The 20897-nt window shown below is 39.2% G+C and overlaps 1 protein-coding gene across 1 annotated transcript in view; it reads right to left on the minus strand.

Annotated features, from left to right (window-relative positions):
• The window catches only part of ARHGAP5 (Rho GTPase activating protein 5), a 72747-nt gene extending 57109 nt beyond the window's left edge, over positions 1-15638 (minus strand). Inside the window, exons 1-3 of the mRNA XM_065403798.1 lie at positions 15576-15638; positions 9872-9981; positions 2005-5904 (exon numbers count right to left, since the gene is read on the minus strand). Of these exons, the coding sequence (XP_065259870.1) occupies positions 2005-5730 (3726 nt within the window). The 5' untranslated portion in view covers positions 5731-5904; positions 9872-9981; positions 15576-15638. The remainder of the gene's footprint in view (positions 1-2004; positions 5905-9871; positions 9982-15575) is intronic.
• Between the last annotated feature and the right edge of the window lie 5259 nt (positions 15639-20897).

Raw genomic sequence — 20897 nt, forward strand, 5'->3', positions numbered from 1 at the left:
GGGTCTTCCCCAGTCCCACTCCCTGCCTCACAGTGATTTTACCTCTCTGCCCTGGGCACCCAAAACATACAGCTGGGGAGGGTTGCATAACTGCTCTTGTGGCTTCCCTTTGCTTCCCTGTCAGAAAGTCATTTTTCTGCAGGGAAGCAAAGAAATCTGCAGAGAACGAATTCTGCACATGTGCAGTGATGCAGAATTCCCCCAGGAGTCATGACATCTAAGAGGTGTAGGAAAAGAAGAAAGGACTACACCCTTCCAAACTGAACTTCCACTCTGCCAGAGAATCCTCTTGCACTTAGATCAGTGGCTCTCAAACTTTTCTATTGGTGACCCCTTTCACACAGCAACCCCCCAATAAATTAAAAACACTTTTTTATATTTAGCACTATTATAAATGCTGGAGGTGAAGTGGGGTTTGGGGTGGAGGCTGACAGCTCATGACTCCCCACGTAATAACCTCATGACCCCTATCCCCAGTTTGAAAACCCCTGACTTTGATGATCCTGCTGGAGGTATATATGCCAGCTTCAGAGCAACTTTGTGCCAGTAACGCAGTACAGCAAAGGACATTTTCAACTCTACACAGCAAGACTGTTTGCACCCAAAGTAATAGACACCCCTCAATTAGGTTTATTACAAAATTATTTAAAAGTGAGTATTTTTGTAACTTCACAACTTTGTCGAAGATATTTCATGAACATGAAGGCTTCATTCATGTTAGTTTGGGAGCCTCAAGAAATTGGCAGTGACTTCATATTGAATACTGTATTTCAGAAAGTACCGTATATACTCGATCATAAGCCGGTTCGTTTATAAGCTGACCCCCCACCCCCCTCCCAAGATGGATAAGTAAAAATGGAAATTGTTTATAACCCGTTCATAAGCCAACCCTACAATTCAGGGATCAGCAAACTCTGGCTCCCGGGCCATCAGGATAAGCTGCTGGTGGGCTGAGATGGTTTGTTTACCTCGAGTGTCCGCAGGCACGGAGGTAAACTTAAGTAAACAAAGTGTCCCGGTGCACCAGCTGCTTACCCTGACGGGTTGAGACAGCAACTGGTGGGGAAATTTGGGGGGGGGGGGGGGGGTGAGAAGCTGGGAGTCAGGGGAGTAACCCCTGTGACCACCCCCCACATGACCCCCACCCCTAGCCCGGAACCCCCACACTCTCCCCATCCCATCCCTTCCCACCTTATCTGGGGAGGGCCTGGGAAGGATGTCTCTGACCTGGCTGGAGCTGCTCCGGCAGGCTGGGCAGCGTGGCCGCAGCCTGCTCCGGCGGGCCAGACTAGGTGGCGCGGCCGCAGCATGTTCCAGCAGACTGGGCCGGGTGGCACGGTTGCAGCATGCTCCGGTGGCATAACCACAGCCTGCTCTGGGGGGCGGGGCCGAGCGGCAGGGCTGCAGCTGCTTCGGAGGCTGTGGGAGAACAGCATGGCCAGAAGCGGAGAGACTCTGGCCCCGCCTCTTCCCTTCTGGCTGTGCTGCCTCTCCTTGCTCCCTCTGTTGGGGGGGAGGGGCTGTGTCCCAGCTCTCCCTCTCTATACCCGTTCATAAGCCGACCCCCTTCTCTGGTGCTTCCCTTTTTTACTAAAAAAAAAAATCAGCTTATGAATGAGTATATACAGTAGTCCATTTATAAAATGCGGATTTTAATTTTTCATGTGTTTGTGAAGGTGAACCTGTCTAGAACTTTGTAAACAACTGATGCATAAGGGAAAAAAACCCAGCTCATTCCCTCATATTAAACTGGCTGTGCAGTGCTAACAAGATTAAAATATGTAAAAACTTGCACAAAAGAAAACAAATACAAGTCTGAATATACACAAAGAGCAGATCTATTCATAAATGAAGTGCCACTTTCTAATCACAGAAATTAATGTTAATGCTTTATAAGTTAGGACAGCCAAAGAACAGTTTAAAAAATTAAAAAATAAAAAGGGAGTCTTAGCTTAACGGAACTCATCTATACACCATTTAACAAAATGGATTGAACTAACTTACCTTCTTATCTTCTTTTACTTTGTGAGTTTTCTTCTTCATTTTTTTGTCATCTAACTCTTGATCTGAAGTGATAGCGGGGTTATCAATGCCACCTTTCCAGGTTTCAACTGGAGACAGAAGTGGATCTTCTTCACTTCCACGATGTCTTCCTTTTCTTTTTGTTTTCGATGTGGTAAAAGGCTCATCATCACTTGCATCTGAATGTGTCCTCCTGTAGTAAGATTTTGCTTTGCTAAATAGTGTCTTGGATTTATATTTGTATTTTGATGGCCTTCTTTCCCCATGACTCTTTGATATTCTATCAGAAAATCCATTTTCTTCATCTCCTGGGGCATTTATAACAAATGAGTTTCGGATTTTAATAATACGATTCTGACTATCATCTGGAACTGCATAGATATCATCAGTGAAACCTCTGTGTTTAAAAATAGTGTCAATAGGTTCTGCATAATTATCGGATTGGTCTGAATCTTCTGGTGGTGCCAAAGGCACTCGAGAGGATTGTTTCCTTGGGTTTTTACCAATGCCAGCCTCAATTGTTTTTAGAAGGTTTGGATCCAGTTTTTTCACATTTCCCTTAGGTACAAGCGGCTTGGGTTTTATAGGAGGAGGTACTTTGTGGTTGCGCTCATGGTCATGACAGTTGAGTGGTGTGCTATGAACAGGATACTCATTTCCTTCCATGTCTAATCGATTTTTTGAACGATCGCTAGGTGTCGGGAGCAACTGCACATCATCTCCAATTGGGCTGTAGGGGGGTGGTGCTTCCGTATCATCTTCTGAATCCGGGTAGTAATTATATGCAAGAGAATTTCCTCTGGGAGACTGCAGGAAAACATCTTCACTTGTATGTGTTGATTCTCTGGTGCTATCAGACATATAGGAATTTTCAATCATGTTTTTCTTCTCTAATACATCACTGAAGAACAATGTGAAAACCTCAGTCTGACGATGATACTGAGATAAAGAATATAAAGCTGTAAATTTAGCAGTAATCTCTGTTGCTATATGTTCTCCTTCAGTCATTAATTCCTTGATAGCTTCATTCTCAAAAAAATCTGCCTGGCTATCAGTTACAGCCACCAACTGGACAGGAATAGTGTCCTGTACTTCTGAAAGAAATGCCCGAAGCATTCCCATGGATGCCTTCCTTTTAGCAGAATAAACTAGTATATACCCATGAACTAGTTCATCTTTCCTTACACCAATTGAAGAATGGTATGATAATATTGTTATCTGTATTCGCCTCCTTTTTTCACCTATAATTTTATCAAGCATTAAAGAGTTATTCTGGCCAGCCTGAGCAGCACTACAGGAGTGAGAGTCAAGGAAGGGTGAAAGAATAAGATCCACACTAAATGGATCTCCACACATGGCACACATCACAATTCTCAAGTCAGCTTCTGACAGATCTTTAATGGTGGGAACTGGGCTTACAACATCCAAATTGTGTTTAACTGCTTCCAGCACTCCCCTTAGAGCTTGCTTTATTTGAGCTTCATTAAATTTACGTGGATATGTACCAGCAGGCACATCTACAAAAGGACACTGTAACTTATTGGCTAATTGCTGACCTTGGTGTCTCAGAATAGGTAGGTTTTTGCTAATGCTGTCTCTCTGATTAGCCAATATTAATGTAAATGGAAGACTAGCCATATACTTGTCTCTCCTTATCTGAGATGCTTCAGCCCTTATTTTTCCAATGCATTCTCCAATAAAATTGAGGGATTCAATAGAGTTAAACACACAGAAAAATCCATGTGGTTTAAAGGCAGAGGTCCATAACTGACTTAAAAGGTAAGGTGACTTTGCATCAACTGGCCTAAGATCTAGTTCATATATTTTTCCATCTAAGGCATATTCATCATCAGTGGATTGTGTCCGAATCTCATTTGCCAACTCTTGCGCAAGACCATCTTTACCCAAAATGAAAAGATTAACTTTATCAATATTGGCTCTATCATGGTACAAATTTAAGCGACCATGGTCAAGCTGCAAAAGACTATTGGCAAGTAACTGCTCTACTTTAATGTCCATGCAATTTTGGCCACTGAGACAAGTTTCTTTAGTGGGATGATAAACAAATCCTATGTGTTTAAGAAGAAGAGATTCTCTATCAGGTGCAAGTTTCTGTAAAGCTTTGTATCTAGGCTCTTCACTCAGAACTGCATGAATTTCACTCATTTTATCTGAACTGGGTGTTGCATTAAGATCTAGGTCATAGAACAGTTCCGAATGTTCAAAAAGCATTTCCTGAAACTCCTCTTTGGCTTTTTCAACTATTTCCCTCTGATGCCTACTATATACTTCTTTACTGTCCGCATCAGTGATATATTTGAACGCTTCATCCTCCATTACAAAGCACATAACTTCTTCCCATGGCTGCCCAGGTGAAATGAACTGTATTTTCTCAAGAGTTTTTTTGAACTTCTCCTTCATTTCAACCCTCCTCTTCTCAGATATAAGATGCTGTACATGGTTTTGATAGACTTTTTCAGCTTCTAATGTACTGAGAAGGTCAAATGGTATCCTCCTATCATTCACTTTGTCTATATGGTCAGTTTCATCCCATGGTGTTTTTTCTAACACAATAAAACAAAGTTGGAAGTCTGGTCTTTTCTCCATTAACTTCAGGGCTTCTGACCAGTTCAGGTGTTCAATCTCATCAAGGTTTGACAGCAATGTGTTAAAAGCTCTTGGTAGTGTATTAATATATTCTTCTCTTCTTTTTCTTATATGTTCCTGTTTAAGCTGCTCTATGTGTTTTGAAAATGTATTTTTGGCCTTTTTTGTTCCTTCCAAATGTATGTACTCCTCATAATCAGGATGATTTTTCAGTTTATTACTAACCATTTTCCAAGTTGCATGATAGTCTCTCACAGTTTGCACAAGTTTTTCAAATTTATCTGTTGCAGTAACAACAAGTTGTCTCTGTGTCTTATAGGCATCCAAATACGGAATTATTTTAGGTTTGCCACGAGTTTTATCCATCATTTGTACCAGTGCAGTAAAACATGTCTCAACGTTGATATTGAATCTTGCTGATGTTTCCACTACCACAAGGTTCTTTTTATTTGAAGCAAATGCCTGAACCTCTCGTAGATAATGATCCACACATTCATCACATTTAGTTGCTGCTATTATTATAGGTTTTTTAGATTTTGAGAGCTGGATATAGAGATTATTCACAAATTTAAGTTGATCATCGAATTTCCTATTGCATCCTTGGCTAACATCAATGCATAATAAAAAGCCATCTATGTTCAGTTTCCCTTCAGGCATTTGTTTTTGCTCAAAGTCTTGCTCCAAGCCTAGCTGATCTGTGCAAATGTACATTAATTTTTCTGCTGACTGCAATTTGGAGGCAGCTGCCCGTTTTATATATGGTTGTAAATTCGTACTCCGATGAGGCAAGAAAGTCTGATCATCAATGAACTCAGTCTGTTCAATTACATGAATTTTGCATTCTATTCCGTCCTCACTGCTTTGTGTTACGTCACCCCAGTACAAAAAATGATCATTATTAACAACTCGTCCTCCAAAGTCAATTGTGCTAAGCACAGAGGTATGCTCAGGATAATATTCATCTGCTTTCGAACGCACAAACCTATTGCACAAACATGACTTTCCAACTCCACAATTACCTTTGTCTTTTTCAGTTCCAGATAGTCCAACCACACTAACAGCATAGGATGGGGGACGAGGCTCTTTGTTTTTAGCCATCATAACTTTCTTCTCGTCCTTCTGCACTCATCAAGATAACTGAATGTGGTTTTCATTCTGAAAAAAACTCTTCAAATTAAAATTGTATCTCCTCGTCTCCAGGATTAATTTTCAGTTTTTCTTGTTTCCTCCATCACCATGAGAGCTTACATATTCAGGATTAGGTGAATCATCGTCCTATAAGAGAAAAAAGTCATTTTTTAAAATGTTGACTATGATTTAATTGAATATTTCAGATACAAAATCAATAAGCAAAAGTGAATCTATTTCAATTTTAACTTATAAATATCATATTACAAATGCCCTTTTCAAGTTAGGAGGAAATTTTATAAATACTTTAAATTAAAAACATTTGTAGTTCAGACTTCACCCTTTTATATTATTTAAAGCACCAAAACTTAAACTTGTGTCTGAAAAAATGTCAACTACTGTGTTGTTAAATTAACACTTTAAACTACTCTAAAAGATGAGAGAAAAATAAATTCTGTAGGGTTTTTTCCAGGTTGTTGGCTCTGTACATTTGGCAGCACTTTACACATAATCAGTGTTCCATTGTTTCCCTTGTTTGTTTTGGTCTTTCACATACCACAAGGCAACTAAAAAAAAAGAACACTGAATTCTCACCTAGATAAAAACAATACAAAATATATTCTCTATAGAACTGATGCTGTACACACTTATGCATCTCTCTAATCATGTGAGTAGTTCAACTGAAGTTAATGGGACTATTCATATGAATAAAGTTACACGGATGGGTTTGGGTCTTATGTTTGTAAAATCCAAGTCCTACTAAACGTAGCAGGAATCTGCATGATATTCCTTGAATACTTATTTCAGTAAAGAAATGCTTAAAAACAGAGTATAAAAACAAAAACTTGGTAGAGTAACTCAGGAGTACACACACAACCCAAAAACTAATATTTGCCTTTTTTTTTTTTTTTTTAAATGGACTAGATTTCATAGTTGACAGCAACCCATTTAAGCAGAACAAGTCACTAACAAAGCATAGAAGAAAACAAAATGTTAACATCCAGAATGGGCAATTACAAAATAACCTTAATACTGAAATACACACAATCTCAAATTTTGTAATTGGTACCACTCACATTGCTTCCAAGAAAAATAAAGGTTTAGAATTTGTTGTACACAAAAAAAAAAATGTTTTAAACAAACACCAAATATAATGGAGTTACTCCAGGTTCACAATGGTGTCCCTGAAACAATAATATGGCACAAAGACTACCACCAACTTTTAGCTTTCTTAACAGATCATCTATTTAATTTAGAAACTATGAAGTTATGGGGAGAGGGGGAAGAGAGGAGTACATTTTGATAGGTAGTCTATTCTAGTTATGATCTGTTTTGACAGACTTCTGGGAAAACAAGAAGTATCAGATGACACTGAAGACTTGGTAGGACTACTGCTAGATTACAGTACCACCCATACATTTGTACAGATGTAATGACTCATAAAATAAACATCCAATTGTGCATCTATAAGCAACCAAAACGCAAAGAAAAAAATTTAGGTGGGTTATATAGACTGAAATTCCAATTTTGTAATCAGACAAATTATAAATTTAGTCTTTATTTTTATTATCCCAAGAAATCCATAGACAACAGTGGATATGAATGATGTGATTCCCAGAAAGCTTCTTTAGGGCTTGTTTACACAGGATGTTAATACACTGCAAACTAATGTGCTGTAGATTTGCACCGTGGCTTGCCACACACTAATGTCTCATATAGACAAGCTCTTAGGTTGTTGTTTTTTGGTTGTTTTTTTTAAAAAGGTTGGCATAATACATTTCCAAAACCTGTCAAAGTTTAGGTCAAGACTTTTAAAACTGATAGGCAAATATTAAAATGTATCTAAATTTGAAATCCGAAATTAAGATAAGGTAAACAAGAATGTATTGTAAATAGACTAAACTGATGAAAAATAATTTCTTGAATATTTGACATGGCTTTATCTTGTAAAACAAATGTAACACTTAAACACAGCTTTTCATTTGACATCTACATTAGAAAGAACTAAAACTGAGCTTCAAATTGATCAGAAGCAAAATGCTTACATGTACCATCCATTGTCATGATACTCACTTAAAATTTAACAGCTTTCACCTACAATGTTATCTCAGCTATACTGCTATTACTAAAATGGGTAATTTTAAAACCAAATACATTTCATTAAAAACAAGGAATTTAAACTCAGATTGATTTCTACATCACAGTGAGTTTTTTGGTCACAAGAGGCAAAACTACTATTATGCATTTTATTATGCTTGATATTATTTGCCAACAGTCTCAGTCAGAAACATGTTCAAAGAGAGTAAAACAATGTAAGATATTGCAAGTTCCTTCTTCCTAGGTTTATTCCTGCTCTTACAACCCGGAGAATGCAGGGCTAAAACAAAATGGCTCTCTCAGCAAAACCATTTTAGCAAAAATAAATCCTTTGGGAACATTGTTTATATTACTATAGATAATACTAGGTTTATTTGTTTGTTTTTTAAAGTAAAACACATTATAGCGGCATCATTCACGAGATGAAAATTAGACGGTGAGTCAACATTTTCATTATAAACTATTTTCTGTTCATCACAGTCCAGTAAAAATTTGCTGTGAACTGAAAGTTGGAATGTAAAGTCTTGGCCAAGAAGGTCTGATTCGCTGATTTATTTCAAAATACACCATCAATTTGAAATCCAGTTAGTTGAAAAAAATAGTAAACAGTAATTTCAGGTACTATGACTACAAATTTAAGGTTTTACTTTCACATTCTCGTTTTTGATTTTTAAAAGTTTTATTTTCCTTGTGGCTGTAAGATGGCATAACAGGACAAAATGAATGACAATACCAAAGACTGATACCAGCTGCAGACAGAATACTGTCAAATGAGAGGTAAACAAACATAACAGAAAAAAAAAATCTTATATGCTTTTGGTTATAACAAACTTGGAGTTACTCATAACTCTAGCATATAAATGTTTTCAGACATAACTGATTTTTCATTTGATGTATCCCCTTTAATATATAAACTGCACACCAATTCTTTCCTTCTCCTCTCCTCTGCTTTTAAGAAGTCTGGGTTCAGAAATCAGTATCAACTTTCAAGTTGTACAACTGAGAAGACAGTAAGGAAGTTATTCTAAAAGACTAAACACTTAAGAACAAGAGGAATTAAGAGCAATTTCAACTAGGAATAACAGAATGAAATTAAAGAAAGAAAAACAGTTTTGCTGAGTAGCAGTGAAAAGTTCCTGACAGGTGTATTAGACTGATGAAGATCTTTCATGGAAAGTGGTAGATGTTGCATCAGTTGGGGCATTAACAAGACGGACAAAGGAAAAAATTGAAAGGAGGGTTGGCATTAGCAGGAACATGAACTACATGACCCAGCAGTTCTCTTTCCATCTCATTCATATATAGAGATAGCTATATATAGGTAGATATACAGATATCGAACTAGAAAATAACACACAAATAGACAATGAAATGCCTTTTAAATAAATACATGAGAAAGTAATAAACCTGTTAAAGAAATATGCTGACTATGAGTAGGCATTTAACATTACTACTATATTGTTCCCTAAAGGGAAGCAAGACTTTCTTCTAAGTACACCTGTATAACCCTACCTCTAAATGTTCCATGTTTACAAAGTTTTGTAAACTTACAAATGTGCATTTTCTAGAAATTCATGATAAGACATGAGCTTTAAAGTCTTATTCTATTCAACATAAAATAATTACACTGAAGTATCATTAAAGATATGATTAAAAGATGAATTTCTAGAAACTTTCCCTAGTGTTTTTGATTGCTGTGAGTTCAGAGCTTTGTTTTGTTTCATTTCTAAAATCCCCTACCTTCCAAGATTTTGGGGTTACTAAAGGATCACACAATTTCTATCTTTGGGTCCCTAAAAGAAGGGCTTTGTGAATTAAAGCATATTAAAAAAATGCAAGACATCATTGCAAAAAGAGTTGCTTTGAATTGTCTATGTCTTGCCATAGGACTTTGTCTGGACGGGTTTTTAAATTTCAGAATGTTGTTATTATAAAAAAACATAATATGTAGCGATCAGTATCCATTCACTTCTATTAATTTTTTAGAACATTATGAAGATCGAAAGCTTAAACTTACCCTGATAGAAGCAAGGTACCAAGCAAGAAGATGGTTAACTTGCAGGGATTTCCCTGCAGTGATGTCACACATTTAAACTATCTCCTTCAATGAGTCCTTCCTTGAGGGATCTGAAAATGAACACATGATCCATTAATACTTTCAAAATTACAAAGGCATAAGAAAACCAGCATTGGGCTAAGGAACAAAACATTTTATTTTGTTCCATCAGAAAGATTTACTTTAGTTTAAATCTACAAATACATGTAATTTCAGAGGCAAAATCCAAGTCAGAACTCCATCCTTAACTTATGCTGTTGTGCAAAAATCCTCAGCACCACCACATACAGCTGAGATAGAAACTTAGGCCAAGATTTTCTAAATCACTTGTGATTTTGAGAACCCAACTTGACATCGAGTCCTGATTTTTAGATGGTGGACGTGCTCAGTCTTTTCTGAACATCAGGCCCCTTAATGGCGCCTCATTTTGGACATCCAAAAACTGATACAACCAAAATCACTAGGATGAATTTATTTTTGTAAGTCTGACTCCTCAATATTAAAATATAACATAGGTGAATTACATTTGTTTCTGCATATATGTATCTTAAAAATACTTACAAGAAATATATTTTTAAAATACAGTTATATATTACATTAAAAGCTACTGGATAGGTTTGTAATTAGGAAGTTACAGTGGGTTATAACAATTGGAGCAGAAAAATAAAAGCATCGCTATGGCTCAAGATGACAAATCCTCAGCTTTTGGATACAAGTTTTTTGATTTTAGCTCTCCCCAAAAATTGAGTTTATACCAAGGGATGCTGCAATAAAGTAATAAGGGAGGAAAGGGAATTACACTTTTACAGTGCTGTCCTTTGAAAAAGCACATGAACAAAGGTTCATTTTTTCCTGTCTCTGGTGGTGGTTCAGTTCTTAATTAAATATTAGACTGATTTGATTTTATTTTGGGGGCGGAGGAAGGTGTACAATGAAACCTTGAGTCCCGGGAAACATTCACTAGGTTTTAGTGTTCAAGGCTGGGTATGAACTATATTGATGATGCATACACCAGAGCCATTGAACCACCGGTATTCATTTCATTACTTTCAGACATCTCAAGATGTTCCAGGATGTTAGTTACCAAGAGTTACCCTTAGATGTTACTTGTGAGGGCCGTTGTAAAGTGAGTTGGTAGTCTCAGTCCATCGCCTAGTGGACAAGAGTGGACGCACCTCACTTCAAATCAACACTCATGCACATTAAACAAAGCAGTTTTGGAATGCTTGCACTACCTCTGACCATATTTTACTCTTAAGTATCCAAGACTGTCAATTGGACACCTTTCATAAGCATTAATAATTTTAGTAAGAGTGACTATAACCAAACTGAATTATTTATAAAAAATGATTGAAAATGTGTAAATAACTTTCAAAAATTATTTTAAAGGGTTAAAAACCCACAAACACTAAAGCAAGGAAGAAAACATTCAGGCTACATGTCAGGAAATAAGTGCAACACAGGAATAACTAACAAGAATAAATACGGGAACAAACTACAGGTCTGTCGCATCTTACACTGGGGTTACGTTCTGCAGTCAGTGCGTAAAGCGAAAATCGCGTATAGTCAAAATTACATTGAGTGTAATGGCGGGCGGAATTGGCCGCACTATGGGTACAGTATTAAAATTGTTCTTTTTCTCTTTTTTGTGTTTTGTTTTTGCCAACCGCGGAAAGCTGAAATCGCGCATGTTAAATGCGCGTAAGATGCAACAGACCTGTACCAAGAGAGGACTTGAGCACTAACATTGCAGGTATTTCAAGATCAGAGAAGACATTAGTTTGAATGATACAGTAAGTAGTAATGCGAAATAGACAGAGGATGAGACTGGGTGATCCAAATTTTCGTTTGTTTTTCTTTATTATATGAATTCTAAATATATCACATTACATTTTTAAAGAGCAATACAATCTAATTAATCCTCACCCCAAAGCTATAAAGAAACTGCTATCCTCATTTTACAAACTGGGACGGACAGAAAAATTAAGTGCTTTGCCCAAAGTGGAACCAAAAAAAAAAAAAAAATACAATGGCAAAACTCGGTTTAAAAGCAAGTGTTCCAAGTTCTCAGTCCCTTTCTCAACCCACTAGATTTTCCATTTCATCTCTGACTGACTAATATTACATTCAGCTTGAAAATCCCTAATTCTCTTTTATGATTTAACATAATCTAAAAATTATTTCCACTTTTAAAAACAAAACACCCCCCAGAGCTCTCAGGATGGGATCTTGTATTCCAATTGTTCCAAGAGTAACTATATTTTGACTATTGATAATTTCACATGGTGCTCACCAACTAAGTTTTCAAAATAGCAAATGGTAATTTCTCTCTAAAATCCTAGGAAGCATTTTTATGACTATTACATTACTGTATTCAGATAAAAAGTTAACTACAAGTGGATGTTACAATCAGGAACCTCCCACAACATGTGTTTTCTTGAAATCTCAAACAACTGTTTTATGAAGACACACATGTTGGCAAACAGTAATGGTTCAAATTACCATCACTATTCAAGTCTGAACTTTTTTTCTCTAAATTAGGCTATTGGTCTTTTACAGAAGATTTTCAAATATCTGAAAGACAACTGTTAAATTTAGATACAATACCATTATTTAAAACAGAAGCAAAAAGTAAAACTGTAACACAAAATCAGACTAGGCCTGATCTTGTAGTCATTGTGCAGGAGCAACTCCCACTGAAGATATTCATGCTGTTCAACAAAAGTTTCTCAGTGCAAAGACTGCAGGATCAGGCTCTCCATTTACAGATAACATTATAGTTACTCAAAGACCACAAAAGTGTTGCTGGAAGGAAGATTACCAAGGGGAATTATGGGGAATTCAAGACAGAACCTGCAAGATAATGGGATAAAGGAAGTGATGGGGGGGAGGGGGGGGGGAAGAGAGAGAAAAAAAGTCATAAATTAGAAGAAGAAACTGTGAAACTGAACTAAAACCTGTTTGGCATGTGGAAGAAAAGAGAATAAATCCAGTCACTAAAAGGATAGAGAAAATAGTGGAGCAGAACTCAGCAACCCATAGGTGTTGTGCCATGTAAATCAAATGTCCCTTTTAAGGAGGAATTGTGATATATGGCCTAGGCCACAGTACTAAAAGTCAGGAGATCTGGGTTCTAGTTCTAGTTCTGCCACTGACATGTGTGACCTTGGGCAAATCACACATCTTTGTCTCAGTTTCCCTCTTTACAAATGTGAGTAAGCATTATTTTCATTTTACAAAGTGCATAAAAAGCACACTCCAAGTAGCAAATATTATTAACTATTATAAAGAGATACTCTGATACTTTAGGCCAAGTTTTACCTTTGAAAACATTTTGCAAATATCATCTTCCAGTGCTAAAATAATTGCTCACTGCAGTAGTGGTATCAAATTATCTGGGATTTACTCAATGTTTTCTCTAGTAACTGCCCATTTACAGAAGAACATCTCTATGCATGGTGACTACATTTTGAAGTCACAAATTACTCATTCACTCCAGACATCCACTTAGACAAAACTTTTATTCCTTCAATAAAGGTAAATTCACATATAGAATCAACTCTGGAGGCTGCTTTATAGAAAATTTTAAAAATATCCCAAAGTCTCATCCCAAATAAATGTTTTAAAACTATATGTAAGGCATCCTCCAGGAGTGCCACTATATTTACCTTTAGTTTTACCTCGATTTACTTTTAGTTAAGGAAGTATGTTTGGGGGTCTGATAAGATTGCCAGCATCCTTTAATACTTTATTAAATGGAATGGAATTATTTTTAGTAGCATTATTAATAAAGATGCTCCGAAAACTTGAATACACTAATATGGTTATGTAAACTTCATAGAGAAAATTTCTGTGAAAATAAAGACCTACGGGACAAAGAAAACTTTTTAGCTTTAACCTCAAAAAACAAACTCTGTTTGTTTATACCTGTGCTAACAATAGAATTTTAAGACAATTTGTTCGGAGCATAAAATATTTAATTGGATTATGTTACCCATGCCGCACCTTAGCAAAAATAAAGCCTAACACCACCAAAAGAAGAACCTTGGCTGTAAGTCTTTCATTTTATTGAGTTGTTCACAATTGCACCATTAAACCTATTTAAATTCCAATCAAGCTTATAAAAGATATGTTTTAGTAATTTGTATATTCAGTGTTTAGAATGTTATTTTTCCAGATTAAAAGCAACAAGCTAGTGATAATGTAACAAACTCTTAAAGTAGTGTTCTGACACTGTATGATGTACTATATGGCCTCTAAAAATATCACCACTGTATTAACTGCACATTTACTACATTATAGTAAAATTAGTATATTTAAGTTGTAGCATATAACCATAAACAAAAACAATAGTCACAGGGAAAAAATATAAGCCCCCATGTCAAAAATGTACCTGGATGCTCATTTATAAACCTGCCAGTTTTAAATATGCACTGTTAATTCTTTTTTTTTTTAAAGCATAATTCTGGGATTACAGTAACTGTTGTCACAGCTGAAAACAGTTTTCATACCACAGAACCTTATAAGGTAGGACACAGTGACATCAACACAATAGAAAAATACCACCTATTAAACTCCTCATTTATATATGAAATGGGTATACCAGTATCAGTGCTGTAATACATTTCAATAGTAGTGAAAGCCTTCCAAAGACACACAGTTAAAATGGACGTGCGATTGATCAGCAAATGCAGTGATCCATTTCAGTTTTATTCTGCAGTGCACACTTTTAAAAAAAATTCTGTCAATCTCTACTACCTAAGCAAAAAAAATTAATCATCTGTGTGAATCTCAACTTACGGATACACACACACACACACACACACCTCTACACTATTTTGTTTTAGATTTAAAATGTTTGACTCCCACTTATTAGGCAAATCCTTAGCACTGAGGATACCAAAAGCCTCATATACAGAGGGGGCAAAAAAGGGGGGTGGCTTCCCATTTTCTCTGTTATTGATCTTAAATTTTTAAACAGATCCAGTGTTTCACCCTCCCTATATCATGCATCTGCAACACCATATTGTTATTTCTATATGTATCTCTGGAGCTTTCCTTGGGTGGAGAAAGTCTAAAGGTTACACCGGTTGAAGGGATATAAAATGCTGTAAATTGCAACATCTCATCCTGGATCCCCTATTTCAAAAACCCACCTGGTGGAAAAATAGAAACGCACACAGATCATTAAGGGAGCGAAGTTTGCTGAGATTTAATTTCTAGGAATTTTTGAGGCGTAGGGGAAGGGGACTAGGGTGGGAGAACTGAGAACAGTTGAAATCCATTAGAGAGGGGAAGAGAAGAGAAAGGAAGAATTAGGAGGAGGAGGGAAGGAAGGCGAGAGGACTAGGATAGCTCCCCCCACAACCGTGACCAGCTGGCAGCCTCGTACGGCAAGCTCAGACCCTCCCATTACTCAGGCCTTGCCCTTCACCTGTCTGGGACCAGGCAGCGCACTCCTCTCCCGCCCTCCCCCGCGCGTAGGTGCCGGGGCAGCCGGCTCCCCGGTTCCGCCGCTCCCGGCAGGCACCAGTCCCAGCCCTCCGAACTGGTCACACCCAGCGACGGCAGCAGCTCCCCTTTCTCCGCCGGCCGGCTGGCCGGCCCCGGCAGCCCGGGGTGGGGAGCCGGGTGAGATCCCAGGGGAACGGATTCTTTCCCCTACCTCGCGCGGTCGGGATCCGGCTCCTCCGCGGCGGCGGGGGTAGTAGCATTCCCGGGACGGTCTCTCCTCGCCAGCGGCTTCTCCTCCCCGCCGGGCTTCCTAGACTCGCCGGCTCTCAGCGCTCTTGGCCGCCGCGGCCCCGTCCCACCTCCCCAACGCTCTCGGCTCAGTAATGGCGGCCGCTGAGCCTCCCCGGCTCTCGCTTCGCTGACGGAGTCTCTCTCTCCCCCTAACTTTACCTCAGCAGCTTCCCTGCCGCCGCGCGACTCCGCGCTCCCGAGGCCCGGCCGGCTGCGCGTGCGCGGGAAGAACCTCTGCTGCTCCCGCGAATTCCCTGGGAAGCTGGGCGGACGCGCGCCTTCCCGCACTCCCAGTGCGCGTATCCGTATGGGCGCGAGCTGACAAGGCTGATTTATTCCCTCTTGGCTAAATGGCTAGTCCAAGGAACTGGCAGAGGGTGAGACTCCGGTTCTAATCCCACCTCAGGCGGTGATTAAGGGCTACGTGTGCGGCCCTGGACAGGAGACACTTAAGCCAAGCTTTTTGAAAGCAGCTGTCCAAAACATTGGGCAGATGAAGATGGTCTTTTGAAACTGGGGGAACGTAACCTTTGCACACACACACACACCCCTTCTCCCCTCTATAAAGTGGGGTAGTGACACTTGCCTAGCTAATAACATGGTTTGCGAAATTTAATTCCCACAGGAAAAAAAGCAAGAATTAAAAGTGTAAGGACACAATGATCAATAATACAGCCTATGAAATTTGCTTAACACTCCCATTCTAAGACTGTTTTCAAGTGCTTATAATTTTGCCAAACTATAACTGTTTGGGCTGAGAATTCCAGCTAACACCCACTGCTCCTCAAAGTCATCTAAGGAGTCAGTAGACACACTCTGCCCAGAGGCATGATCGGACAAGGACGGAAAAGGACCCACCATTGTAGAACAGTTGTAGAACATTCTCCTCCCTACCCTGTTCTCCACTTTCCTTCTCCTGCTGTGCTGGATGGCTGTCTTAGCCAGCACCAGGAGCAGGTTGACAAGGAAGTCTCGCAACTTTCTGAGGCCACAGATGGTGTGTGAGTGAATCAGGAGGTGCGGGAAGAAGTGTAGCCAGAACTTCAGTAGGAGGTTCTGGAGGTGCTGGAAGAAGGGCTGCAACCTGACGCGTTCTGTGTAGATGTGCACCAGGTACACAAAAGGGACAGTTGTTGGGGGAGTTTGTGTTTGTGAACCACACCAAGTACACAGCTGTGCTCGGAGTTCTATGAAGGAACTGCCAACCATAGGCAATGCATGGGGATTGGGGGAGGGGCATGCAGGCTCAAGTACACCTCGCCCCCCCAGATTTCTGTTTGGCCTGCCAGGAGGAGGGAGAAGGGGTCTGTCCTTGTCTCGCTGCACCTGCCCCCTGGCACACTCAGCCCCTGTCACTGGCAACCGGGCTTGGTTGGGAACCAACCACTTTTCACGTCCGCTGCTCCAAATGTGCCAGGGGGCAGTGGGAGAAGGACAGAGCCCCCCTTTCCCCTGCAGATAATTCTGGTGGGGCAGCAAAAGCACGGTGGGCCCGGACTGGGGGCAGAGTAGGGGGGGTGTCACTGGGCAGAGAAGACGTGGGGTGGTAACGTGTCCTTCCCTTTAGATTGTGCCCCGCCCCCATCAGGAGGCACAAGTCGTCTATGACATCAACTAATATCCCTGGCGGGCTGTGGGACCAGAATGGAGTGCAGACTGCCCCACCGGGGCTCCTCGCCCTCCTTCATTGGCAACAAGTCCCACCACTCAGTGTCGGGGCAGGACACAAGGGCAAGGAAGTGGATGGTGTGAAGCACAAGTAATACAGATGTTTCCTGGGCGCAGTCCAAAGGCAAACCAGCTGAATGTTGTGCATTCGGCTCAGATTGCATGTTGGGGTCAGCCAGGGAGGCTCACAGGACAGGGGCCCATTGATGGGTTCCAGAGGGCCAGGGTGGACAGCCTCATGCACTGGTTAAGCACCATGGGGTCCTCTCAGACCCTCCAATTATAGTCTTGGAGGTCTCAGTCTGGTGGTAGCAGCCAGGACCAACCTCCAGTGCATCAAGGGAGATTCCACCACCTGCACACATAGACAGAAGAGCCAGTCCCCTTTAGATCCTGCAATGGAACCCAGAATTCCTGAGTCTCACCATACCTCTGCTGCCAGCAAACTTCTTTGAAACTCACTGACAAACTGTATCATCCCCTTTTAATGCTGGTCTGCATAAAAAACCATCCTTCTACTTCTATCAGTCACTCTATTAGCTCAAGCAGCAGAAGTGTATGTGTGAAGTGTAAAGGTTCCAGCCCTGTTGATGATCCACGTGGGTGTCCATACAATGCCAAAAAATTAAATTTGTTTGGGTTTTTTCAATTTGCTTTTTTAAAATCATAGGAAATTAACAAAAACAAAAACCACCAAACATTAAGCCTGCAAAATCAGGCATTCCCTAATTCTAGTATTTCTTAACTTTTGAGTCCTTAACTTGGCAGACTTAATAATGTTCTTTTGTGCATAATTATATATACATATTATAAAATTCTGGAAAGAAAACAGGAAATTAGACGGCTAGTTCAACAATCTTCTAATCCCTTCTGAAGACTCGCTTCTTCTGAGATCTTGTCTACATGAGAAAGTTACACCAATTTAACATCATTGGTTTAGAAACCAATTTTGTAAATTGGTAAAAACTACTTGTGTGAACACTTTCAGTATAAGAATACCCATATCAATTTAGCTTACATAAATTCCTCACTGGTTTAAGTTAAATCAATATGATCCACTTTAAAACTGAAATAAAGAGTGTCCACACAAGAGGCCTGAACTAATTTAAGGTTTTTTAAACTCACCACTACAACATCCTACTTTTCCAACTTTTGAATTTTTAATCTTAACTCTAAATTGCGTGACTTTCAAGTGCTTGGGGATTTTTCTTTTTCTGTTTTGTTTAAAGTTTACAACTTAGACCATTGTAATTACCTTTTACATTACTGCATATCAAGTTACAGTTTAAATTCTATCTGAAAGTTTTTGCCTCGTATCTTAAGAAAATTGTTATTTGTATAGCTTTCTAAAAGCATTGAAATATTGATTACCTGAACTTTTTAAAGTAATGAATTAAAAAAATGTTTTATCCCATATACTTGTGTATAAGGCAACTCAGATATGAACCACCCATTTTGCCCGCAATCTGAATGTTAAAGTCATTCAGGGAGTAAAATTAACACAAAATGAGTAGGCTTATATTTTTATATAAACAATAGTACTAAATGGGACCAGGAAATATCAGGATAACCTGTCCAGCAAGCCCAAACCTTAAGAGTATGAAGATGAGTCAGGCTGCCTGAATTAGGAGCATACAAATCATCATTAGAAACTGCACTCCTTCAGAGCTTGAGTAGGATTGTCCCTTCTGCTTTCAGGTCTTTGGGGAATCTCCTCACTTACGTATGAAAGCAGAGTGAGTTAACTGCCTCTGCAGCACCATTTCCTTGTTCCCCCTCCCGCAGTCCCACCAAGAATGCTCCACTAGAGAAAGGGGCAGAGATTGTAAAGTCTCTTTGCAGGAGTGGGTAGAGTCAGGGGGAATGCTCATTCTTCCTCTTCTGACTTCATGGTATCTCAAACAGGTTATTAATAAGAGAAAGCAGAAAGCCTACAAGGAATGGAAGATGGGAACGATCTGCAAAGAAAGCTACCTCTTGAAGGTCAAGAAAGTGTACGGGAAAAGTGAGAACTGCCAAAAGCCAAGTAGAGCTAGACCTTGCAAAGGGAATTAAAACCAATAGTAAAAGATTCTATAGCCATAGAAATAAAAAGAAAAAAATGAAAGAAGTGGGACCACTAAACACTGAGTATAGGGTAGAGATTAAAGATAATCTTGGCATGGCCCAACTCCTAAATGAATATTTTGCCTCAGTTTTTAAATAAAGGTAATGAGCTTAGAAGTAATAGAAGGGGAGCTAATGGGAAATGAGAACATGGAAGTAGAAATTACCTCATCCGAGGTGGAAGTCAAACTCAAACAGCTTAATGGGGCCAAATCAAGGGGCCTGGATAATCTCCATCCAAGAATATTAAAGGAACTGGCAGATGAGATTGCAAGCCCAATAGCAAGGACTTTTAATGAATCTGTAAACTTAGGGGTCACACTCTATTACAGTAATGCTAAATATGTTGTTTATTGCTAATTATCTTTTGTGCCTTCTTTGGGACACAAATCCCCCTTGGAAACGCCACAATACCTCAAGTACCTCACTCTTGGGTACCTGGCATTCCATGAAAGCTCTGTAACATAGGCTAGTTCTATCTCCCGCTAAGGCAACATGACCTGAAGGGGAAGCAACAACTCATTGCCAGCCTCTCTCTCTCTCACACACATGCACACACTTTTCCTTCACTGGCAGCAGGAGGAGAGGAGAAGGCAATTCATGTCTTTATCCATCCCCTCTCCCCCAACACTTCTGGAAGGTTAGAAATGCAGTCTTGCTTGGTGACTCACAAATCATAGACCAGACCAGCAACATACACACTCCTCCCACTGTCATAGTATTTTCTTAATTGCCTTTACTTTTCTATCACTGCTTTCTTTCAATAATGTTGTAAGCATTTAGTCTCTTGGTTATAAAATGCTGTATTATATAACAGACAAAATGCTTACAACATTGTTACTACATGGTTTGATTAATTATTGTAGCATACTAGGTAGTATTTTTGTAAGGGAAAACAAGTCAACCTGGAAGCACAAAGTATTTATACGTTTGCATTTATATATTACAGAAATGTTATTTAATTTCTGATAGGAATCACTTAGATATTTTTAATTACTTAATAGGCCCACCACATCACATAGACTCACAACCAGGGATTTAGCTGTAGTGGAAAGACAGAGAAATTCCCCACCCTCAAAAACCTATTGGTTTCTTAGTTATAAAACATAAAATACCTTTCCAGTCCCAGGGCAGGCATTCCCCACATCCCCCTTTTGCTTTCACGTGTCTTGAATTATCATTTGTTAAATATGCTATTACATTCACCTGCATCTTTGAGATATTTGCATGATTTGCCATTCCCAAAGGAATTTCATAACTAGTGTAAATCATTGCGCAGAAGCCAGGTTATGCAAAATCAAGTACACTTTTACTATGATGCGTCTTCCCTAAGAATTCTTGACATGTTGTATGTAAACAAAAAGTGCCATTTAGTAAACCATTAGGTTACCATAGTTCCGTGTTTAGATTTGCAGAAATAAATTCTTTTGGAGAGAAATTAGTAGGGCTGTCTTGTAAAACAACTCTG

This window comes from Emys orbicularis, chromosome 4, assembly GCF_028017835.1.
Source record: "Emys orbicularis isolate rEmyOrb1 chromosome 4, rEmyOrb1.hap1, whole genome shotgun sequence".
Classification (NCBI taxonomy): Eukaryota; Metazoa; Chordata; order Testudines; family Emydidae; genus Emys; species Emys orbicularis.